A 25731-nucleotide genomic window follows, 5' to 3' on the forward strand; every position below is an offset into this window, starting at 1 on the left:
AGATCATATGTTGTTTTTAATATTCCTATAGGATCAAACAGGCTGGGTGCTCAGCTGCAACTTGGAAGATGTAGCCAATTTCAATGTGGGATAGTGAATATTATAGTCCAGCGGTTCTCAGACTGTGGATTGGGACCCCAAAGTGGGTCACAACCCTGTTTTAATGGGGTCACCAGGGCTGGTTTAGACTTGCTGGGGCCAGGGACCGAGGCCAAAGCCTGAGCCCCACTGTCTGGGCTGAAGCCTAAGGGCTTCAGCCTTGGGCAGTGGGGCCCAGATTATAGGCCCCTGCCGGAGGCTGAAGCCCTTAGGCTTTGGCTCCTTCTCCCCCAGAGCAGTGGGGCTTTGGCTTTGACACCCCTGCCCCCTCCCCCCAGGGTGGCAGGGCTTGGGCAGGCTCAGGCTTCAGTTCCCCCTCCTGGGGTCATGTAACAATTTTTGTTGTCAGAAGGGGATCACGGCGCAATGACATTTGAGAACCCCTGTTCTAGTCTTACATATTATTATGTATTACTTATGTTGTTTATGTTTATATTTATTATATTATGTATATATTTACTTATGTTGCAAGACAGATAAAGATGGAGTTCCTGCTCCAAAGAGTTTACACTCTAAGTAACACTGCAATAAAACTTATTTCTATAACAAATGGCTCTAAATCTGAGACTGATAGCACAAAACACCAAAAGTGGATAGCTAGTCAAGTTTCAGAACTTCTCATTTTGCATTTTAGGCAAAATTCCCTCCACTCTTGTTTATAGGTTGTATTATTAAAAATATGTTTGCCCCTGGTCCACTTAAACAGCTTTGAAGAATTCAGCTAATCAAATTCTGGATCTGATAACTGGTCTCAATGGTACAATGAGTGTGGAAATTCTTTGGGGATCTTGGTGATAGGGAAACTGCATGGATTTACACCTTGAGTAGGTACAGAGGGGAAAGATCTCAAAGCTGTGGGCTCAGCTAAGTAGCCTGGTTAAATGCACAGTACAGAGAAAAACACATGGGGAGATGAAAGGGGATGAGCAGGAGGAGGGGAGGGGAAGGCAGGGGTTGAAACAAACTGCACACAGGGGAGGTGTCAGGGGATACTACACTTTCTGGCTTGGGAAGTGTTTGAACAATTAGAGCAGCCTAAAGAATCACCTGGCTCCACACCACTACCTCTGACCTAGATAATAAATAAGCAGGGAACTGTACTGCCAACAAAGGGGCGAGGAAGAGGAGCTGGCATAGGAGGAGCAGCAATGATCCAGGGGGAATTTTCCCACGTCAGGGGACAAGTTTAACCATCTTGCCTGGCCTGGGGACAAGGTCCGGCGCCAAGGCACAGAAGAGAGTCACCCCTTATCACATCCACACCCGCTATCGGGCGGGAGCGAGCTACAGGTCAGAGGGGAGCGACCCTCAGTCACCTCCGCTCCTCCCACGCCTGCCGCAGAGCGAGCTATTCCCCTCCCTCCGCTGAAAGTGGGGGGCAAAGAAAAGGCAGGGACGTGCCCGCAACATCCTCCCCGAGCACCGGGGGAACCTTCCCCCCCACGCCCCACACACGCTACCCAGCCCCCTAGTGCCCCCAGGCTGCCAGGGACCCCCCCATCCCCTGGGGCCCCTGCAAGCTAACGCCCCCACTGCCTCCGCGCCCCGCTGAGACCGGCCGGCCCCCGCCTACCTCCTCCTCCCCAGGGGGCAGGCAGAGGGCGAAGCGCTGAGCCCCGCTCTCCTCCGCCTGGGGCTCCGGTTGCTCGCGGAGCAGCTGCAGCATCGCGGCGGCTCCCTCCTCCCGGCCCCCGCCTGCGCTCATGGCAGCCCCGGCTCCTCCCGGCCCAGGCCCGGCGGCTGCACAGCGAGCGCCGCCCGAGCGCTTCCCCCAGCCTGGCTGCCCGGATGCGCCCGGCAGCTACAGCCGAGCTAACGGGGCAGCCTCCCGCTGCGGCCGCTCTGGCGCCCGGCAACCGAGCTCGGGACGCCACCTAGCGGGGCGAAGCGGGAACGGTGGCCGGGGCAGGAGGCCGACTGCCCTCAGGCCTGGAGCTGGGCCCCGGCGAACGCGAACGCGCCGCCCTCCCGCCTTGCCGGCCGCTGGGGGGCGCTTCCCGCCCCGCGCGGGGGCTCGGTGGGGACCCCCCGGCTGGGCCGCGGCTCTGCTCCTAGGGCAGCCCTGGCGGCAGCAGCCGCAGCCGACGCCCGCCCCTCTCCCGTGGCGGGGCAGCTCGTTCCGTGCAGCCGCGCGTGGCTGAGGGGGGCCGCCCACGCGGCAGCCTCCGGCACAGAGGGTGGTGTGGTGTTTTGCCGCCGCCCTCCTGCTGCAGCCCCGGGAGCGCTCCCCCCTCCACCCCCAGGCTGGGGGTTGGAAACCTTGGTTAATTGTTCTGGCAAAGGGGAGCTCCCCCCACCCCCCGGTGCCCAGCCCGCCCCTAGCTATCACCCAGTCCCCTGCAACAGACCCGGGGGCATCTGCCCCGCCCGTTGCTACAGCAAGAATGGGCCTTGCCCTAGAGCCGAGCGTCTCCGAGCCCGGCTCGTTCGGAGGGAGAGCGGGGACCAGCCGCTTTCGGAGCTGGGGCTGCCGCGCTGGCAGATCTGTTGCCGTGTAAAAGCATGACGCGGCAGCGGAGGGAGGCTCTTCTCCTTGCCTGGTTACGTTAGACATTCAGCGCTTGTCCACCTGGGAGAAGGCGCTGCGGCCGCGGGCTGGAGAAGCAGTGAAATTACAACTTCAGGAAAACTGAGCTAGGGGAAGGCCCTGGGGTCAGCCCGTTTGAGTGTAGGGGAGGATTCACCCTTCTTTAACTCCAAGGCGTAGCGACCCCGCAGGAGACAGGACAGCCTTCCTAAAGATTCACTCCCAACTTTCCAGTTAAGACGACGCACACATCTGGAAAGACCAGACTCGACATACCTGATACATCTAAGGTATAGGCTGGCTGGCTTTATGTTAAAGATGATTAGAGTATGGAGAGGTATAAAATATAATGTGTTAAGGCTGTTTTAGCAACCAACCCCCCCCCCCCCCCCCAACAAGGGACATTTCATTAACATTTCTGTTGTGTAGAAAGAATAATTTTTTGTCAAAAACATTTCAATAGAAAACGTTCAGCCAGCTCTAATGGTGTTTGCCGGGGAGAAGGTGAAAATCCACTACTTCTTTGCAAGGCTATCCAACCCATGACTCATAGAACAAGACATTTAATTGGGCATCATACAGAGAACCCTTCTTCTGATAAGAGTTAAACTGCTTTCTTCAAAGTAATTTGATTCTTAAGACTAAAGAAGTTGCCACATAACTTTGTTGCAGAATTTCTTGCTCTAGTGGAATGTGGATAACTAACACAGTATTTCTCATTTCAGAATAGCAGCCCTTTTAGTCTGTATCCGTAAAAAGAAAAGGAGTACTTGTGGCACCTTAGAGACTAACAAATTTATTTGAGTGTGAGCTACAGCTCACTTCATCGGATGCATCCAATGAAGCGAGCTGTAGCTCACACTCAAATACATTTGTTAGTCTCTAAGGTGCCACAAGTACTCTTCTTTTTACAGTATTTCTTGTGTTAGCACAAGGCACAAACACCATTTCCTTCCTAGTATTTTTCTTCAAAATGTAATCCTATTTTTCTAATAGTATCTCTGCTTTTTAATAGTATAATGTGGCCTGGAGTACGGAGGAGTTAAAATAGTCCACACTCTAATCCCTGCCCCACCACCATCTCTGCATGCCCTTAAGCAAGTCATTTTCAAAAGCAGCCCTTCTTTAGAGCTGCTCCTTAACCTCTGTTTCAGTTTCCTCACCTGAGAAAAGGGGATGTTGTCTACCACAGAGGAGTACTATCAGCATTCAGTTAATATTTATAACACTTTGTGAGGTGTAATTATTAAAATGCCAACATAAGGCTATGAATTCCATGACCCCCTACAGATATACTGTCTGATCAAATTTAACATGCACACACTATAAACTGGCATAAAGCAATATAACAGGAAACTAAATTGAACACTAACACACATTTATAGTATGATCCCTTCCAGGATCTCAAAAGATTGTGCAGACAGCGTATGCAGGTGGGCTGCCTAATAAAACCCTCCAAAGTAGAGCAATATTAAGCTAAATATACAGATAGGGAAACTGAGGCACTTCATAGGTAAGTGAGTTGTCAAAGGTCACAGAAAGTCAATGATAGAACCAAACTAGAACCCATATCTCCTGAGTCTCAGACCTGTGTTTTAAGTCCCAAAGCACCCATTCTTCACTCTTACATCACAGTGAGGACCAGAATAAGAGAATTTCTTTGAAGCCTGCAGTTAACTTGCATTGTTGCGCGCACACACAAAACAAGAAAAGATCCCTTTTATAAAGGCAGCAGCTCTGTGAAATGGGGAAACTATGGGCAGCAGTTACTTGTGCGTGTACTTGTCCAAGCCTGATTCTGTCAACTTTGCCTGAGATTTGGAACTGTTAAGTGAGAAGCTTTAAAAAACACTGAAGGAAATACCTTTTTTCCCCCTCTCCTGTGAATCTCACAGATTCAGTCCTTAAGTAGCTTTGTGTCATAGGAGCATATATAAGATAGGAGGAGGAAGTGTTTAGAGGGAAAATAGGAAGGAAATTAAAAGAAAAACAGTTAGGCCGAGTATAAGAAAAAGGTTATTAATAGTGACATCTATTAGATTGTGGAGTAGTCCCCCAAGGGAAATTGAAGCCTCACTGTTTGAATTATTTAAAGCCACACTGAACAAACACACTTGACAGTCAACTGTAGGAAACAGTCATGCATTGATAAGATCATCTAATCAGTTTACCTAACAGATCTTCATTTATAACTTCCAGGAACTTTACTTTTAATGAAAGAAAACAACACCTAGCTGGCCTAGCTTTAAGTTCAGTTTTATGCATATAAGAAGAAATATTGACTGAGTCAGCACACTAACCAACCATTCTGGCAACCAGGGATCACCACTAATTTAGATTAGAAGCATACAATAAGTGACCATCCACATTGCTTTGTATGCTTTTACAATATTTAAAAATCCAAATGTCAAATTTAGTACCAAGGGGAGAATACCCCCACCCCCAGAATTCATCTCTGCATCGTACTTCAAGTTCACCATATGTAGGGTCCTCCTAAATTCATGGTCCATTTTGGTCAATTTCATGGTCATAGGATTTTAAAAAACAAATTTCATGATTTCAGCTATTTAAATCTGAAATGTCATGGTGTTGTAATTTTAGGGGCCCTGACCCAAAAAGGAGTTGCGGGGGGCAGTACTGCTACCCTTAGTTCTGCACTGCTGCTGGTGGGACACTGTCTTCAGAGCTGGGCGCCCCGTTAACAGCCGTTGCTATTTGGCTGTCTGGCTTTGAAGGCAGCACAGAAATAAGGGTAGCAATACCACAACCCCCTTAAAATAACCGTGTGAACCCCCTGGGAGCCAGGAGATCTGAGTTCTGTTCCCATGTACATTACTGACTGGCTTTAAGATTTTGGGCAAGTCACAACCTCCCTGTGTCTCAATTTCCCATTCTGTAAAACTGGGATATACTTCTACCATTTCTATCACGAGTAATATTTTATTAGTGTCTATAAAGCATGATCAAATCCTAGAAAGAAGAACCCTATGCAGCAGAAGTGCAGTGTCATTTTAGTTCAGTAACTGACTTAGCATAATTTTATTTTGCATATGGGACCTAAACCATCTGTTGTTTTCGATCATACATTGGTCTCATGCAATGACTACCTGAAAAATTGTTAGTTTCTTTTGAAAAGATGGCAGAATTTTAAGAATACAACTGGATGAGATTTTTCCTCCCTTACAGAATAAGTCCAAATTAGTCTTTAATAGTTTTAGCACTAGACTTTTAGAAACTAAATTATATTTAAACATGCAAAAGGTTATTTGCTTGGATCCTTTGCATTTTTACCTTACATCATGGAAGAGAAGGAAGAAATGTAGTCTAATGTCTAGAACAGGGGACTAGGAGTTAGAACTACTTGGTTCTAGTATCAACTCTCCCATGCACTCATTGTGTGACCTTGGGCAAGTCAGATCAGTCTACCTGCCTGTGCAATGGTTAGTATATAATTTGCAGAGATATAGTAAGGTTGGATAGTCAAGCGCTTTGTGATCCCCAGCTGAAGGAAAGGATATAGGTGTGCAGGTTTTATTAGGACAGTAGGGACAGGAATGGTCAATAATAGATTCGGTAGTTTCTCAGTGTCAGCCCTAATGGGTCCATTGTGTCCCCCATTATCATCCTTTCCACTATTCTGTTTCTGTCTCACTTCTTTTACGCTTCCACATTTACCTTCTGTTCGCTTAATTTCTCTCATGCCCCCACAACTGGCCAGCCTCTCTGGAGATCTGAAAGGACACCTGCAGATTTAGCTTTGCTTGGCATTTCTGCCTGGTGGCTACACAAGATTTGCCTCCTAGGTAAAAACCTTCGATTGATATGGCCCTCTATTTTCTGTGAGGCAACATCCCTCTATTTGCTGGTACTACGGCCTTTTCTTTTCTCTCCATTTTCACCTACCATCCCCAGCTCCTTCCCACACACCCTATTCTCAAAGTGACTGGAGAGGAGAGGAATTTCAGTTGTTTGCATATGAGTCATTAGAAGTTTGTGACTATGTAAATGAAGCAAAACAAAACAGTTTTCATAGCAGCAGCTGGGTGTTCAAAAGAAAATGTCATTACACAGTGCAAGGGAAAGGACAGCAAGTGTTTTCATGTGGAAATCAAACATGGGTGCAGTGTATACATTGTGTTATATAAGCTTTGTACTTACGGTTATGTAGAACATGCTCCAGGCATTAGTCATTATCCAAGCTCCTGAAGAAATATATGCTATTTCCTTGTTCTTCAGGCATTGAGGTAACTGCATAGGATCTGGAGGTTATATGGTATAAGTAAAGTTTCTAATGTAGTATGTTATAACTATATTAGGCTAATGAGATAATACACCACTTTTCTAAATCTCAGCACTTCACATTTCCAAAACACTGTACAATCTCTGCTCAACCCCCTGCGAGACAGATTTTTATCTCCCATTTCACAAAATAAATTAGCAAAAACAACGAGGAGTCCTTGTCGCACCTTAGAGACTAACAAATTTATTGGGGCATAAGCTTTTGTGGGCTAGAAGCCACTTTATCGGATGTATGGAGTGAAAATACAGGAGCAGGTATAAATACATGAAAGGTTGGGGGGTTGCTTTACCAAGTGTGAGGTCAGTCTAACGAGATAAATCAATTAACAGCAGGATACCAAGGGAAGAAAAAACTTTTGAAGTGGTAAGAGAGTGGCCCCATTACAGACAGTTGACAAAAAGGTGTCAGTAACAGTAGGGAGAAATTAGTATTGGGGAAATTAAGTTTAGGTTTTGTAATGACTCAACCACTCCCAGTCTCTATTCAGGCCTAATCTGATGGTATCCAGTTTGCAAATTAATGCCAGTTCTGCAGCTTCACCTTGGAGTCTGTTTTTGAAGTTTTTTGGTTGAAGAATTGCCACTTTTAGGTCTGTTACTGAATGACCAGAGAGATTGAAGTGTTCTCCTACCAGTTTTTGAATGTTATGATTCCTGATGTCAGATTTGTGTCCATTTATTCTTTTGCGTAAAGACTGTCCGGTTTGGCCAATGTAAATGGCAGAGGGGCATTGCTGGCACATATCACATTGGTAGATGTGCAGGTGAATGAGCCATTGATGGTGTGGCTGATGTTGTTAGGTCCTATGATGGTGTCCCTTGAATAGATATGTGGACAGAGTTGGCACTGGGGGTTGTAGCAGGGTTTGGTTTCCAGGTTGGTGTTTTGTTGTGTGGTGCGTAGTTGCTGGTGAGTATTTGCTTCAGGTTGGGGGACTGTCTGTAAGCGAGGACTGGCCTGTCTCCCAAGGTCTGTGAAAGTGAGGGATCATCCTTCAGGATAGGTTGTAGATCTTTGATGATGCGCTGGAGAGGTTTTAGTTGGGGGCTGTAAGTGACAGCTAGTGGCGTTCTGTTACTTTCTTTGTAAACCCCACTCTATACCAGAAACCTACTGACCGCTATACTTACCTACATGCCTCCAGCTTTCATCCAGACCGTATCACACAATCCGTTGTCTACAGCCAAGTTCTAAGATACAACTGCATTTGCTCCGATCCCTCAGACAGAGACAAACACCTACAGAATCTCTATCAAGCGTTCTTAAAACTGTAATACCCACCTGGTGAAGTGAAGAAACAAATTGACAGAGCTAGAAGGGTACTGAGAAGTCACCTACTACAAGACAGGCCCAATAAAGAAAGTAACAGAACACTTGGTAAAGGAACCCCCCCATCCTTTCATGTATTTATACCTGTTTCTATATTTTCACTCCATGCACCCAATGAAGTGGGTTCTAGCCCACAAAAGCTTATGCCCAAATAAATTTGTTCGTCTCTAAGGTGCCACAAGGACTCCTTGTTGTTTTTGCTGATACAGACTAACACTGCTACCACTCTGAAACCTGTCAAAATAAATTACTTGCCCAGGGCTGCACAATAAGGGATTAGAGTTCTGAGGTCTTGGCTAGCATATCAAGCACTCAACTATGCTACCTCATATACCTGGTTATTAATCTAATCCAACTACTAGCCAAGAACATAACATCTTTATTACATAATGTATTTCTTTATGCTAATAATTATAGGCTAACACAAATATCTCCGACTGAAGTTAATAGATCTTCCATTGACTTCAAATGGGAATAGAATTAGGCCAACACTGACAAGTTCTGAAAATCCTAATAAGTTTGCATATCTGCGGAGTTACCATATAAAACTTTGAATCCTGTATCTCAGTGTGATCATGTCATCTGACGCTAAGCAGGGGTGAGTTCAATTGCTATTTGGAGGGAAGAATAAGTAGTAATGGATATTGATGATACAATACATGGCACTCTTCCCTTGAATGGAAGTTTGTCATGCAAGATGTAAAATCCACTGTAGGTGCAGAATCTTCACATCCACATGGAGTCGTCAGAAGGATGTAGATTTGGGCATCATAACAGTTAAGGGCTCTTTGTAGATGGATGGCTGTATGGTCTAGGAAAACAGGGGCCTGAGAGACTAATCTCAGCATATATATAAAAGAGATATTGACCACTGTCATTGGAAATATCCTTGTACTGTTTTATAAGCATAGAGGCTTAAATTCCCTCTGCAGTTTTGGTTGGATACTTCCCCTGCCCCTCTTTTCTTAACTGTTGCACAGTGTTGCTATGTACTCAACAGCTGTGTTCCACCCTAGAGGTGGCTTTAGTGATGAGACACATGCTTTTACCTTCCCTTCTCAAACTAAATGAGATTCCACTATTGGAAAAAGTACAATTTTTGTTTAGTCAGTTCTGCTATATGTCTGTGTACAATTCAGCTGCTTCTATCTATCACATTCTGGGGGAGTGGATGTTTTTCTCTCCTGGCAAGTGCCTCTGACAAGAATCTAAAATGTCGTCACTAGTTAGCCCAGGAGACTAGCACCCAGGTTAGCCTAGCTCACGTGAGAACAGCCACACCGCAAAGCCTTACCTTAGTTATTGTGTCTTCAGTGGTGTTGCACTCAACTCGGTATGTTGCTAGGACTTCTGGGGATGAATCCTATGGTTCTTTGTGCTGCAGAAAGCTGAGCTGCTTTGTGATTCTCTTATCAAATTGTGGGAGAATTGCTCTGTTCTTCTGGGCACACAGGCTCCGATGTAGCACATCCCTGGAAGACTGTCAGCACCACAATGATTTAGTCTGCATCCTCACTGCAAAGTAGGCAGGTTACCAGCCCAAGTGAAAGTAGAACCCTCTCACCACTAAGCCCAAGTGAGAGGACATGTGGATGGGAAAGAGATTGGTTAGAGGCAATACCTGGTTAAGAGTCCAAGCTAATTCTGCAGTGAAGGTCTCTCCTATGTGTAGTGCAGTGTTTTAATGAGACATGTAACACATCTTTGCTCATATTTAATGTTTTAATTTAGTGCAAACAAGTTTTGTTATAGGAAAGATTTTTTTTTAATATAACCATTCTCTTCCTCCTATGTGGAAATTGCTGCTTTGGACATGTGGATTTTGTAGTTACAACACTTTCAAGAGAGAATATACTTTTAATAGGTTAGAGTTAGGTAAAACTCACCTGTTTTATCGATCAGGTTTATAGCTAAGAGATCAGTAAATGGACTTCCAAATTATTTCAGAATATCAGCAGAGTAAGTTTTTCTTCTCTTCCACTTTAATTATCTGTCCTCTAACTTGCTCCCTTCCTTCAACACAAACTGAGTTTAAGGTTTATTTGATCTTACTGCTGTATCACAAACATCATACGCACTCAGAATCTAGGGGTGGACCTTTACTTTATGCTCTAAAGTTTATTATGGTCCGTTGCTTCTCTTGAATAAGGGGACATTGAATACGTTTTATTCAGCTTGCAAACTTCCATAAGGAGTAAGCATTGTTGACGAAGTCCACATTGTGGAATTTACATGAAGGCCTCGTTTCACTATATGAATACTTGCTGTGGCAGGATATGACAATCAAGTTCTTGCAGGGCCTGAATCAACTGGCTTCTATGGAATCAAGATAGAGCCCCCTAGTGATTGTAAAAGGCAGCATTTTTGAGAGTTGAGTATTTCCAGATTGCCTTTTATATAGGTTCATAGATTCCAAGGTCAGAGGGGATCATTGTGTTAATAGCCTGACTAGCTGTATGACACAGGCCAGAAAAATTCCTCAAAATAATTCCTAGAGCAAGTTTTAGAAAAAATCTCTTGATTTTAAAAAGTGGTCAGTGATGGAGAATCCACCTCAACCCTTTGTAAATTAATCCAATGGCTAATTACCCTATTAAAAAATGTACACCTTCTTTCCAGTCTGAATTTATCTAGCTGTAACTTCCACTGTGTTATACCCTTCTCTGCTGGATTGAAGAGCCCATTATCAAATATTTGTTCCCCATGTAGGTACTTATGGAGTGTAATCAAGTCACCCCTTAAACTTCTCTTTGGAAAGCTAAATAGATTGAACTCTGACTATCACTATAAGCATGTTTTCTAATCCTTTAATAATTCTTGTGCGTCTTCTCCAAACCCTTTTCAATATATTAACATCCTTCTTAAATTGTGGACACCAGAACCCAACACTATTCCAGCAGCAATCACACCAGCATCAAATACAGCTCTACTCTTACGCCAAACAGCCCAGAGCCAAAAGCTACAACTGTTCAACTGACACAAAAAAAGGCGGGGGGAGGGGGAGGAAGGGAAACCCATGTGTGTGTGTCTCAAAAAAAAATTCTGATGGGCAACATGCTGATGTTGCCTTAGGCACTAAAATGCACTTCAGTTCTAAAAGTTACATTGTGGCATTACAATTTGTCTCAATTTACAAATACTTATTTCAGTTTATAAATATAAAAAAAGCATCTAAGTGCCCTGTTTTAAATATTAAAAGAACAAGACCATCAGAAAATAACTCATCCCAATTACAATTAAACATAAACAGCCAATAATGAGAAAAACCTCTTCCTCTAGAGACCCCATCCCCCAAAAATCTCCAAACCCATCACTTTGACAATTCAAACATTCTCCAAAATTTTCAGGTACATAGGAATTGCAACATTCTGAAGCTTAAAAAATAAGGTTAATTTAGGTATGTAGTGAATTCTAAGCTTAATGTCTTCATCATCATAATTCTTGTTCCAGGCAGTTGGGTTAGCACTGCTCTTGGAAACAAAGGGGGTCTGCATAGACAGGTCCCATGCCAAGTAAAGAAATGTATTTTCCCACTACCAGGTCTATAAACTTGATCTGGAATCCAAGAGTTAAATTGCGTTTTTTCCAGCCTGTACATCAATAATAATAGATACCATCAGCCAAATTTCACCATCAGTTATGCTTGTGAAACCCTGTCTTCACATTAAAGGGCTGTACAGGTGTGAGGGGAATAGCAGCCCAGGTGAGGGAACAAGTGAACGTGGACATCTTCTTGCACCTTGGTCAGTTTTCTCCATCCTAACAGGGTTATAGAAGTACTTGATATTCTGGTGGTAAAGAAAAGCATGTACACAGTAAGAGTCCTTTGAGAACTGTGCCTGAAATGTATCCATGTTTTCATGTTTTAGAACAATACAAATTCTCTTGATTCTCTGACTTGCCAAAGTAATTAAAAAAGCAATTATATATATTTCTATATCTATTTATTATTCCAGTCTGTAAAAATATAAGACTAATATACAGCTAAAGCTAGTTTGATTTTGTAAAATCAAAGTTCATTTAGTGAGATATCAATGTACATTATACATTAAAGTTGTAAGAAAAATACTGATATTTGACATTTTAAACAAATTTTCATTTGCGTAAAAATCAAGTTGCAAGTAAAATTTAATTAGAAAATACAGAATATTCACAAAAGTACATGTTGCAGACAGCTCACAAGGACACTGTCCTAAATTTATTGAGGCTGTGGAAGAACATGATTCACAGTTAAGCTTGACTTTTACTGATACCATAACAGAGATCCAAAGTGAATGTACCTTAATTCCAGCAACATTTGCTCTCTTCTCATAAGGTGCACTTAAAAGGTTAATCTGTTTTCAGACTGCCAGCAGAGAAGAGGGACAGATTGCTTTTATTGTGCATGTACACATCCATATAAACACTATTCAAAGGAATTTTGGTATTCCAATGCATTTTGCAGTAATTTGGATATAAATTAGTTTATAAAATCTGGATTAAAATATAATTTATGTGCATTAGGATACTGAATACATAAAGAATGTGCATTGACAGCAGCTTGATATTTTAAGTCATGCATAATTTTAGATTTTACAGTTAAAATCAGTACAAAATAGTCAAGCCTTGAATTTTCTTCTCCCACAGGGAGAAATGTTGAAAGATGTTAACTGTTAAAAAAACTAACTTTAAGAGGTAGTGTATAAAAGGCTAATATATGTATCATCTTTTAAAAATAATATACTGAACCTAGTACCATTTTATATATAAAGTTAAATGTAACCATTTATTTCAAAAGTTGATTATCCTGGAATAGTGATTTTTAAATGTTTAGTAATAATTTGTCGAGTGGTATGATGCAGATAGAAGATATTTAGAAAATCTCTCTTATGGTAACTGCAGTGTTATGCAAGTGCATATTGTGCAGTCTGTCATTTTAATTACAAAAACTTTTGTTAATCCTTCATGATGGAAATTCATGAGCACTTACATACTATATGCCCTTTTTAAGATTTAAGTTATTATCAGCATATATACCCAAAATGCATATGCTATGAGTAAAAAAAACCTTCAAAATTAGGTGATGGACAAAAGTTTAGCAGCATACTACCTTGAAGTGTTTGTGTTTAAGCAATAAATTAGTATCTTGTAACTTGTTTTCAGGTGCCAGGCTCATGTGTAAGTTAATAGCTTATTTTACATCCAAGCTGCAACACTACTAATGTACCATATTAGATCCATAAAACAATTCCACTGAATGAAAGCGTTACACCTCTACATAAAAAAAAAGTGTGGTACTAGTTTATCTTCATCTGTATCCATGGATCTCATTCTCTTCTCTTAATCCAAGTGCATTTTACCACTTTGATTATTCACAATACATTCAAGTAAATAAAAAGGCATGTGAATGCACACTAACACGATACAGGAAAGTCGTCCCATTGCTGAAGGAATAAAAACCAAACCCAATTTTAAAGTAAGACACATGCCCTAAATAAAAGGGAGCAGCGTGGATAAAAAATAAGTTTAAAAAAAGAATCAGTTTTTAAATTTATATGTTTACTCCTGGGGGAATTCTGCACTTAATGTCCCCAGCAGATTTTAACAGGGAGGCAAAGGGAAGCTGCAATTACACCTTTCACTCACCAGGTGGCAAAAGGAGAGGGCAGCAGGCTCACAGGCTAGAGCAGCCAGCCATGGAGAGGGAAACTGTTTTCCTCACAGGCGCCTGCTGGCAGGGCCATGTGAAGAGGCATGGGATGGGGGAGAGGGAGGAGGAGTGGAGCTAGTGGGGTGACCGCACTGAGCCAGGGGCTGAATGGAAGTGGGGATGCAGGGCCACATGCGGATGGGGGGTGGCTGAGCGAGGGTGACGGGACACAAGGAGACAGGGCAGCTATGCCTGGCTGAATGGGGAGTGGGGATGCAAGGCCGGATGGGGGAGTGGGCATGTAGGGACACATGGAGACAGGTGAGCTAGGCCGGGCTGATGGAGGGTGCCAGGACACACGGGGATGTGCAGATATGCCTGACTGAATGGGGAATCGGGGTGCAGGGACACACCCGGGCAGACGTGTCTGATTAAATGGGAGAGGCGAGGGGTCAGCCAGCATCTGCATGAGGGAGACTCCCCAACTCCCTAACAATCACGCCCCCCTCCCTGCAAAACAATCTGTTCCATACTTCTCCCACCCACACTTAACAACCCTCCAGGTTTGTTCCCAGACTCCTTCCCAGCAATTACTCCCTTGCCATAGCTCCTCCATTACCCCTGACATCCCTCATCAACAGTGCAGAGGCCTGGGGGCATTGAAATACACTTTCATATTGTACTTTAAATCAATTACTCAAAGTTCTGTATTAATACTCATGGTAAGGAATCTGTCAAAAAAACATTTCCTGAACCCTTTTTTGTTGTCTATATTGTTAGACATACTTGCTGACAAGTATTTTGAAATAAATTACCAAAATAACTGAAACTGGCATGATAGTATGTTATTTTGATAAGTAAAATATGCAGAATTTTTATTTTTTTGGTGGAGAATTTCTGCAGGAGTACCTGTTGCTAATTCTTACTTTTATTCCCATTTAAAGTCAAACTGTTAAGTGCATGTTTTGTTTTTTTTCTTTAGAAATCATAGAAATTAGGGCTGGAAAGAACCTCAAGAGGTTCGTTTCCTAACTGTAAATTTCACATCTTACAGAAATGTGTTCTACTAAGAAGCTACATCCTTACTGAGATAAATACAAAATTGATAAGGAAATTGCAAATGTAGCCTGGTCTAACACCACTTTCCATTAGACTGAATTTTCACAAGTCAGGAAGGCTGAAATACTTCAACCAGGCTATTTCTATCTGGGCTTGCAGTATGAAGGAACTTTGGAACACCTGAAAATTCCACCTTCAGAAGGCTATTTTTCAAAATTTTAGCTTGTATGTATAAAAAGTTAACTGTGTTAATGTATTAAAAGTTAATAGATTTTCATTATTAGCAGTGAACTAATTTTGTTTTGAAGACAATTTTATGTCTTAAATTTATTTCTTAAATACAAACACAATTTTAGCCCTTGATGCTGCAAGCAAACCACATGAGTAGTTCTACTGAAGTCAATGAACTATTCAGCTATTCATGAGAGTCAATTTACACTCCTGCTTAAGAGTTTGCAGCATCAGGATTTTAGTTTTCAATATTTTTGTTTTTTGCCTATAGCAGTTTTGTAATATTCAAAGAAGATACCCTACCAAGGGTGGTATATTAAAAAAACCCCAGCATTTATAATTTAGTTCATTATAAATTCTGAAGTGGTAACAGCATAAGTTTGCAAGTTAGTTTTACAAAGCCTAAAGTTGTGGGTTTTTTTTTAAAAATCAAGTGATATAAGTTGTGCTGGATAATAATTTTTTTTTTTTATAGTTAAGACAGAACTGTTCATTATCATCAACTTCAAATAACTCTCCTCCCATTTGTAAGAATCTTTATATCTTTTAACATGACCATTTTTGGAGCATGAAATGGTAATCAGGTAAAATGTTATTTTCATCCTATTAATTTTGTATTTGATTTCTTTAGACATTTATCTAATGTAATTTACTACAATTAGTGACTAAGCCTAGCATAAAACAACCACCTTATACAATACTGTAAACTAAGAGAAGAGAACTGGTCCTCAAGGTACAAGAGGAGGAGGAGTAAGACTTTCACATTAGAATTTTAAGATCATTGTTAATTGTGTCATTAAGGGGTAAACTCACATGACCATAAATTCAGATTAGACATGCAGCTTCACTATCTGATCCACCTCACATGGTAATGGAAATTTACTCTTTAAAACCAGTAGTATAAGTACCTCTGGAAGTAAACATGCGGTCAATACCTCTCAACTATCCTTCATTTTACCGCCATCCCATCACAGCCAGGGTCATCTACCTTCTATCCTTACAAAATATTTACATGGAATTACAGAATTATAAAACTGACATTAATCAGCCCACATAATTTTAAGCTTCCTGCATTTACTGTTTTTCCTTACATTTGTTTGCAGGTCTTAAAGACTGGTAGGTTGAGAGGTATAAATTGCATTATACATCAAGCAAAATTAAAAGTTGTATGGCATCTTCAGTTAATGTAAAATACACCATTGAGGCAGTTTCATAATGTTATAATTGTCCCATCTTCTAAGGACTTTTTGTCTGGATCGTGTATTTCATACTCCATGTTAATGTTGCCTGCTGAATGGCATAAGTTTACTTCACTAAAAGGAATGAAACCATTTTGTGTTGACTCATGAAGGAGTTCAATTTGTGTTAATGATTCCAGACTCTCACTGGTAGGGACAGCTTTTGGAATCTGCTGTGGCTCACCATTATCCTCAATAATGATGTCTTCTTCATCACTGTCATCTTCTTCTGGATGGAAGTTCTGCACACTGTGTGGTGTGTAACCTGGAAGACTAGTATCAGTAGATTGACCTGAGCTCCCAGAAGTCCTACTGTTCCTAACAACATTGTTTCTCTGATTTGCTGGTCTCACTGTAATGATCAGGTTACGGCTATTTGCAATCATCATGTCTGTAACTTGATCAAGGCTCTTCCCTGAGACTTCTATGCCATTTACCTCCAGTACTTCATCATTAACTGCCAGTAAGCCTGTGCTTTGAGCCAGGCCTCCAGGAACAAGCCTGGATATGAAAATCCCAGGTACTTTCTCCAATCCATGTGGTGTTACTCTGACACTAGAGCCATCCCGTATATAGAATCCAAGTGGTTTGTCAGTTCCATATTTGTAAAGTCGCACCCTGCGATGGGTTTCTGGGAGAATGTCCACATCAATAATAGATGACACTGGTCTGAAGTCTTGCGGCATGCTAATGACAATATGTGGTTTCTTTCTGTGGTTATCCGGACGCAACACATTTGATAAGACATTTTTCTTCCTTGTCATAGTATCTGTACCAAAGGCACTGTAGTCTGCATCTTCTGTAAAAAGACAGCATATGTTGGTAATTAGTACAGTGTGAACTACTCTGTTCTGCATAGCATGGCTGTCAGTAAAGAAAGTTTTAGGCTGACAAGGTGCAAAATGTCTAGTAAAAAGTTCTCAGCATTCTGTACCAGCAACAATTTTCTCTGTCAGGGAGGTAATTATTCTAACATTAACAAAATAAACTATCTTGATTTAAAGTCACTTCACTTTACAATCACCAAAGAAAAAAGCTATTGTAAGTATTTCAAAAAAATTAAGCAAAATTAATAGTGTATTGGAGGAGGCAAGAATGAGAATCCAGCTGTTTTAAAACAAGATGTTTATCAAAAATAGTCAGAGTCTCTCTCTCCACACACACACACACACACACCCCTAAAATTCTTATACAGAAAGTGATTCCATTTATTAAAATTTCTCCCTTCCCCCTAAGTTTCAGTTCACTGGAACAGAAAGCATGAAAAGGGTTCACTGGCTGCTTTCCCTTTTATTGTCAAGTATCTGGATGCTAGCCAATTGACCTGGATTCAATCTCCAGAAAGTTTAGTTCATTCCACACAATGCTGTCCCCTGCTCCTACATGGTGTAGGTAAAAATCGCTGGTAATAAACTAAAAACAGACCCTGCACAGCAGGAAATACTTAAGGCAAGTGATGTAGCCAATACTATAACTTCCATAATTTGGTTTCAGAGGGGTAGCCGTGTTAGTCTGTATCAGTAAAAACAACGACTTAATCTCTAAGGTACCACAAGGACTCCTAGTTGTTTTTCCATAATTTGGAGTGACAAAAGTGTCTGAATAGTTTATATTTGCTCAAGAGGTTTTTTTTGTTTTTTTTCCAGAGTAACAGCCGTGTCAGTCTGATTCGCAAAAAGAAAAGGAGTACTTGTGGCACCTTAGAGACTAACCAATTTATTTGAGCATAAGCTTTCATGAGCTACAGCTCACTTCATTGGATGCAACTTATGAAAGCTTATGCTCAAATAAATTGGTTAGTCTCTAAGGTGCCACAAGTATTCCTTTTCTTTTTGTTTGTTGTTCTTGTTGGTTTTTTGGATGGGGGAAGCCTACAAAGCATAAGATGCACCAACTGTTTTTTATGGAAAAGAAAATTAGCTAGCTATAGAACACTCTAAAATTACTTGTTAGTTCAGAAATACAAATGCAGTGTTCTTATAGCCATGTTGGTCCCAGGATATTAGACACACAAGGTGAATGAAGTGAAACATATTACCTCACCCATTTTCCTCCAACTTTAAACGTTGCTAAATATGCATTTCAAAGACAACTTCTATGGTTAAATCTTTGCGCAGCATAATTCTCAATAAATGTTTTGATATTTCACAACAATTTTATTTCACTAGGCTTACTTGAATTAACATTAGGACTTCTTCAGTGTTATGCTATAGTTTTGCCTCATCTTAAATACAAACATTGTATTCCCTTTATAGAAAAACTGACACCACTACATTGCTTTTCCACTTAGGGTATGTCTACACTACGGAATAAGGTTGAATTTATAGAAGTCGGTTTTTTAGAAATCGGTTTTATATATTCGAGTGTGTGTGTCCCCACAGAAAATGCTCTAAGTGCATTAACTCGGCGGAGCGCTTCCACAGTACCGAGGCTAGAGTCGACTTCCGGAGCATTGCACTGTGGGTAGCTATCCCACAGTTCCCGCAGTCTCCGCTGCCCATTGGAATTCTGGGTTGAGATCCCAATGCCTGATGGGGCTAAAACATTGTCGCGGGTGGTTCTGGGTACATATCGTCAGGCCCCCGTTCCCTCCCTCCCTACGTCCGTGAAAGCAAGGGCAGACAATCATTTCGCGCCTTTTTTCCTGAGTTACCTGTGCAGACGCCATATCACGGCAAGCATGGAGCCCGCTCAGATAACCGTCACCCTATGTCTCCTGGGTGCTGGCAGACGCGGTACGGCATTGCTACACAGTAGCAGCAACCCCTTGCCTTGTGGCAGCAGACGGTACAGTACGACTGGTAGCCGTCATCGTCATGTCCGAGGTGCTCCTGGCCACGTTGGCTGGGAGCGCCTGGGCAGACATGGGTGCAGGGACTAAATTTGGAGTGACTTGACCAGGTCATTCTCTTTAGTCCTGCCTGCAGTCAGTCCTATTGAACCGTCTTATGGTGAGCGGGCAGGCGATACGGACTGCTAGCAGTCGTACTGTACCATCTTCTGCCAGGCAGGCAAGAGATGGGGATGGCTAGCAGTCGTACTGTACCATCTTCTGCCGAGCAGCCATGAGATGTGGATGGCATGCAGTCCTTCTGCACCGTCTGCTGCCAGCCAAAGATGTAAAAGATAGATGGAGTGGATCAAAACAAGAAATAGACCAGATTTGTTTTGTACTCATTTGCTTCCCCCCCTCCCCTGTCTAGGGGACTCATTCTTCTAGATCACACTGCAGTCACTCACAGAGAAGGTGCAGCGAGGTAAATCTAGCCATGTATCAGAGGCCAGGCTAACCTTCTTGTTCCAATAAGAACAATAACTTAGGTGCACGATTTCTTATTGGAACCCTCCGTGAAGTCCTGCCTGAAATACTCCTAGATGTAAAGCCACCCCCTTTGTTGATTTTAGCTCCCTGAAGCCAACCCTGTAAGCGCCCCTCCCGGCATCAGAGCAACGGCAAACAATCGGACATCTGAGAGTGCTGTCCAGAGCAGTCACAATGGAGCACTCTGATGGGGCTAAAACATTGTCGCGGGTGGTTCTGGGTACGTATCGTCAGGCCCCCGTTCCCTCCCTCCCTCCGTGAAAGCAAGGGCAGACAATCATTTCGCGCCTTTTTTCCTGAGTTACCTGTGCAGACGCCATACCACGGCAAGCATGGAGCCCGCTCAGGTAACTGTCACCCTATGTCTCCTGGGTGCTGGCAGACGCAGTACGGCTTTGCTGCACAGTAGCAGCAACCCATTGCCTTCTGGCAGCAGACGGTGCAATACGATTGGTAGTCGTCCTCGTTGTGTCCGAGGTGCTCCTGGCCACGTCGCCTGGGAGCGGCTGGGCAGACATGGGCGCAGGGACTAAATTTGGAGTGACTTGACCAGGTCATTCTCTTTAGTCCTGCAGTCAGTCCTATTGAACCGTCTTATGGTGAGCGGGCAGGCGATACGGACTGCTAGCAGTCGTACTGTACCATCTTCTGCCAGGCAGGCAAGAGATGGGGATGGCTAGCAGTCGTACTGTACCATCTTCTGCCGAGCAGCCATGAGATGTGGATGGCATGCAGTCCTTCTGCACCGTCTGCTGCCAGCCAAAGATGTAAAAGATAGATGGAGTGGATCAAAACAAGAAATAGACCAGATTTGTTTTGTACTCATTTGCTTCCCCCCCTCCCCTGTCTAGGGGACTCATTCCTCTAGGTCACACTGCAGTCACTCACAGAGAAGGTGCAGCGAGGTAAATCTAGCCATGTATCAATCAGAGGCCAGGCTAACCTCCTTGTTCCAATAAGAACGCTAACTTAGGTGCACCATTTCTTATTGGAACCCTCCGTGAAGTCCTGCCTGAAATACTCCTTGATGTACAGGCACCCCTTTTGTTGATTTTAGCTCCCTGAAGCCAACCCTGTAAGCCGTGTCGTCAGTCGCCCCTCCCTCCGTCAGAGCAACGGCAGACAATCGTTCCGCGCCTTTTTTCTGTGCGGACGCCATACCAAGGCAAGCATGGAGGCCGCTCAGCTCACTTTGGCAATTAGGAGCACATTAAACACCACACACATTATCCAGCAGTATATGCAGCACCAGAACCTGGCAAAGCGATACCAGGCGAGGAGGCGACGTCAGCGCGGTCACGTGAGTGATCAGGACATGGACACAGATTTCTCTGAAAGCATGGGCCCTGCCAATGCATGCATCATGGTGCTAATGGGGCAGGTTCATGCTGTGGAACGCCGATTCTGGGCTCGGGAAATAAGCACAGACTGGTGGGACTGCATAGTGTTGCAGGTCTGGGACGCTTCCCAGTGGCTGCAAAACTTTCGCATGCGTAAGGGCACTTTCATGGAACTTTGTGACTTGCTTTCCCCTGCCCTGAGGCGCATGAATACCAAGATGAGAGCAGCCCTCACAGTTGAGAAGCGAGTGGCGATAGCCCTGTGGAAGCTTGCAACGCCAGACAGCTACCGGTCAGTTGGGAATCAATTTGGAGTGGGCAAATCTACTGTGGGGGCTGCTGTGATGCAAGTAGCCCACGCAATCAAAGATCTGCTGATATCAAGGGTAGTGACCCTGGGAAATGTGCAGGTCATAGTGGGTGGCTTTGCTGCAATGGGATTCCCTAACTGTGGTGGGGCTATAGACGGAACCCATATCCCTATCTTGGCACCGGAGCACCAAGCCGCCGAGTACATAAACCGCAAGGGGTACTTTTCGATAGTGCTGCAAGCTCTGGTGGATCACAAGGGACGTTTCACCAACATTAACGTGGGATGGCCAGGAAAGGTGCATGATGCTCGCATCTTCAGGAACTCTGGTCTGTTTCAAAAGCTGCAGGAAGGGACTTTATTCCCAGACCAGAAAATAACTGTTGGGGATGTTGAAATGCCTATAGTTATCCTTGGGGACCCAGCCTACCCCTTAATGCCATGGCTCATGAAGCCGTACACAGGCAGCCTGGACAGTAGTCAGGAGCTGTTCAACTACAGGCTGAGCAAGTGCAGAATGGTGGTAGAATGTGCATTTGGACGTTTAAAGGCGCGCTGGCGCAGTTTACTGACTCGCTTAGACCTCAGCGAAACCAATATTCCCACTGTTATTACTGCTTGCTGTGTGCTCCACAATATCTGTGAGAGTAAGGGGGAGACGTTTATGGCGGGGTGGGAGGTTGAGGCAAATCGCCTGGCTGCTGGTTACGCGACACCAGCAGACACCAGGGCGGTTAGAAGAGCACAGGAGGGCGCGGTACGCATCAGAGAAGCTTTGAAAACCAGTTTCATGACTGGCCAGGCTACGGTGTGAAAGTTCTGTTTGTTTCTCCTTGATGAAACCCCCCGTCCCTTGGTTCACTCTACTTCCCTGTAAGCTAACCACCCGCCCCTCCTCCCTTCAATCACCGCTTGCAGAGGCAATAAAGTCATTGTTGCTTCACATTCATGCATTCTTTATTCATTCATCACACAAATAGGGGGATGACTACCAAGGTAGCCCAGGAGGGGTGGTGGAGGAGGGAAGGAAAATGCCACACAGCACTTTAAGCACAGCACTTTAAAAGTTTACAACTTTAAAATTTATTGAATGACAGCCTTTTTTTTTTTTGGGCAATCCTCTGTGGTGGAGTGGCTGGTTGGCCGGAGGCCCCCCCACCGCGTTCTTGGGCGTCTGGGTGTGGAGGCTATGGAACTTGGGGAGGAGGGCGGTTGGTTACAGAGGGGCAGCAGTGGCAGTCTGTGCTCGAGCTGCCTTTGCTGCAGCTCAACCATACACTGGAGCATACTGGTTTGGTCCTGCAGCAGCCTCAGCATTGAATCCTGCCTCCTCTCATCACGCTGCCGCCACATTTGAGCTTCAGCCCTGTCTTCAGCCCGCCACTTACTCTCTTCAGCCCGCCACCTCTCCTCCCGGTCATTTTGTGCTTTCCTGCACTCTGACATTATTTGCCTCCACGCATTCGTCTGTGCTCTGTCAGTGTGGGAGGACAGCATGAGCTCGGAGAACATTTCATCGCGAGTGCATTTTTTTTTCTTTCTAAGCTTCACTAGCCTCTGGGAAGGAGAAGATCCTGTGATCATTGAAACACATGCAGCTGGTGGAGAAAAAAAAAGGGACAGCGGTATTTAAAAAGACACATTTTATAAAACAGTGGCTACACTCTTTCAGGGTAAACCTTGCTGTTAACATTACATACATAGCACATGTGCTTTCGTTACAAGGTCGCATTTTGCCTCCTCCCACCGCGTGACTACCCCCTCAACCTTCCCCCCTCCCTGTGGCTAACAGCGGGGAACATTTCTGTTTAGCCACAGGCAAACAGCCCAGCAGGAATGGGCTCCTCTGAGTGTCCCCTGAAGAAAAGCACTCTATTTCAACCAGGTGACCATGAATTAGATCTCACTCTCCTGAAGATAACACAGAGAGATAAAGAACGGATGTTGTTTGAATGCCAGCAAACATACACTGCAATGCTTTGTTCTACAATGATTCCCGAGTACGTGTTACTGGCCTGGAGTGGTAAAGTGTCCTACCATGAAGGATGCAATAAGGCTGCCCTCCCCAGAAACCTTTTGCAAAGGCTTTAGGACTACATCTAGGAGAACCGCAAATGCCAGGGCAAAGTAATCCTTTCACATGCTTGCTTTTAAACCATGTATAGTATTTTAAAAGGTACACTCACCAGAGGTCCCTACTCTGCCTGCTGGGTCCAGGAGGCAGCCTTGGGTGGGTTCGGGGGGTACTGGCTCCAGGTCTAGGGTGAGAAACAGTTCCTGGCTGTCGGGAAAACCGGTTTCTCCGCTTGCTTGCTGTGAGCTATCTTCTTCGTCCCCAAAACCTGCTTCCGTATTGCCTCCATCTCCATTGAAGGAGTCAAACAACACGGCTGGGGTAGTGGTGGCTGAACCCCCTAAAATGGCATGCAGCTCATCATAGAAGCGGCACGTTTGGGGTTCTGACCCAGAGCGGCCGTTCGCCTCTCTGGTTTTCTGGTAGGCTTGCCTCAGCTCCTTCAGTTTCACGCGGCACTGCTTTGGGTCCCTGTTATGGCCTCTGTCCTTCATGCCCTGGGAGATTTTCACAAAGGTTTTGGCATTTCGAAAACTGGAACGGAGTTCTGATAGCACGGATTCCTCTCCCCAAACAGCGATCAGATCCCGTACCTCCCGTTCGGTCCATGCTGGAGCTCTTTTGCGATTCTGGGACTCCATCATGGTCACCTGTGCTGATGAGCTCTGCATGGTCACCTGCAGCTTGCCACGCTGGCCAAACAGGAAATGAGATTCAAAAGTTCGCGGTTCTTTTCCTGTCTACCTGGCCAGTGCATCTGAGTTGAGAATGCTGTCGAGAGCAGTCATAATGGAGCACTCTGGGATAGCTCCCGGAGGCCAATACCATCGAATTGTGTCCACAGTACCCCAAATTCGAGCCGGCAACGTTGATTTAAGCGCTAATCCACTTGTCAGGGGTGGAGTAAGGAAATCGATTTTAAGAGCCCTTTAAGTCGAAATAATGGGCTTCATTGTGTGGACGGGTGCAGGTTTACATCGATTTAACGCTGCTAAATTCGACCTAAAGTCCTAGTGTAGACCAGGGCTAAGCATATGACCTTCTGGGACTTTGATCCAGGGAGCTAGAATTTCTTTGTACACGCTGTTGGTGCCCTAATTATCAATTATGCCATATAGTCAGAAGGGTTCAAAGGATAAATATTAATCCAAACAGTACATGAAAAGAGTATATCCATAATTTCGGTAAAATTTGAGCAGACTTTATGAAGTTTCTGCATGGGACTTTGAAAGTAAATTGGATGAACTAAAAAAATATGTAGTGCACTGCAATGCTCCATATATGGGATTCATAAGATACACGTACCAGAAAAACATGTCAGAGTAAACTAGCAAACATCTTCCTCACCCCTTAAAAAGTGAACTGTACTGATTGTGTTTACTTAGAACATTAATAGCTGCAAAGGAACCACAGTAGTGCAAGATACTACAATGTGCTTTGGAAATCTAAATACCGAGTTCAGTAACCAAGATGGCAAATTCTAAATAGTTAACCTAACTAATTTCTTTCAAATTTAAATACTAAAAAATGTAAACATTAAAGTGGTTGTTTGAAAGCGGGAAATACAAAACGTAATAATGATGGTCTGAAAAAAGGGGTTCTGGAATGTAACAGTTGGAAAATACTAAGTGCCCCAGACAAAGAAATATCAAAGGCACAGATGGACCTTCAGTGTACTAAACAAAATGATTTACAATGTCACAAGCTTTGCACATTCAAAAATTATCGACAAAATGCCTTTAAATTAAGTGAGACAAGACCTGAAGTATCCTCTTGGTTACCCATAAATACTATGCATCCCATTTAAAGCCCTCTACTGCAGGCCTATTGGAGACACAGTAAATCTGTGGCCTATAGTTTTGTGAAATAATGCAATGAAATTTAACAGTGCATGTTTTAGACAAGGGAAAAGAAATATATAAATCTTACCAGTTGATTATCTAACATGGCTTCATATAGAGTCAAGGTAATATAAATGTTAAATATTTAACAATAACTGGTCAATGCAATGTAAGGTTGAGAATTTAAGTGAACAAGAGAGCTAGGAAATTTAAAGTTAGCTGCTATGGTAACTAAATATACCCCCTTAAACATGCACTATTTTATACTACACAAAGAAAACTAATTTACATTAAGGCTGCTCAAGAGCATTTTCAATCAATCGAGACACTACAAATCTAAGGAAGTCTCTAGTTAAATCAATACTTCCATACTACATCGAATACTACTTCTTGCCTTTATCTGGACTCCTATATAACTCCCACTGGTGTCTC

At 43.5% G+C, this 25731-nt stretch overlaps 2 protein-coding genes and 1 long non-coding RNA gene across 7 annotated transcripts in view; 1 reads left to right on the forward strand and 2 right to left on the reverse strand.

The window, feature by feature from the left end:
- Positions 1 to 2341, reverse strand: part of BCAS4 (breast carcinoma amplified sequence 4) — a 60264-nt gene extending 57923 nt beyond the window's left edge. The window contains exon 1 of one of the 5 annotated variants that reach the window (XM_048819534.2): positions 1673 to 2341. In XM_048819534.2, coding sequence (XP_048675491.1) covers positions 1673 to 1804 — 132 coding nt within the window. In that variant the 5' untranslated portion in view covers positions 1805 to 2341. The remainder of the gene's footprint in view (positions 1 to 1672) is intronic. The other 4 variants (XM_048819530.2, XM_048819531.2, XM_048819532.2 and 1 more) reach the window with 4 other exon arrangements.
- Positions 2342 to 2386: 45 nt separating this feature from the next.
- The window catches only part of LOC125622239 (uncharacterized), a 60270-nt gene continuing 36925 nt past the window's right edge, over positions 2387 to 25731 (forward strand). Inside the window, exon 1 of the long non-coding RNA XR_012664701.1 lies at positions 2387 to 2916. This is a non-coding gene — a long non-coding RNA (uncharacterized LOC125622239). The remainder of the gene's footprint in view (positions 2917 to 25731) is intronic.
- Positions 12178 to 25731, reverse strand: part of PARD6B (par-6 family cell polarity regulator beta) — a 39334-nt gene continuing 25780 nt past the window's right edge. Inside the window, exon 3 of the mRNA XM_048820093.2 lies at positions 12178 to 17211. Coding sequence (XP_048676050.1) covers positions 16385 to 17211 — 827 coding nt within the window. The 3' untranslated portion in view covers positions 12178 to 16384. The remainder of the gene's footprint in view (positions 17212 to 25731) is intronic.

Source organism: Caretta caretta, chromosome 13 (genome assembly GCF_965140235.1).
Source record: "Caretta caretta isolate rCarCar2 chromosome 13, rCarCar1.hap1, whole genome shotgun sequence".
In the NCBI taxonomy this organism is placed as follows: domain Eukaryota; kingdom Metazoa; phylum Chordata; order Testudines; family Cheloniidae; genus Caretta; species Caretta caretta.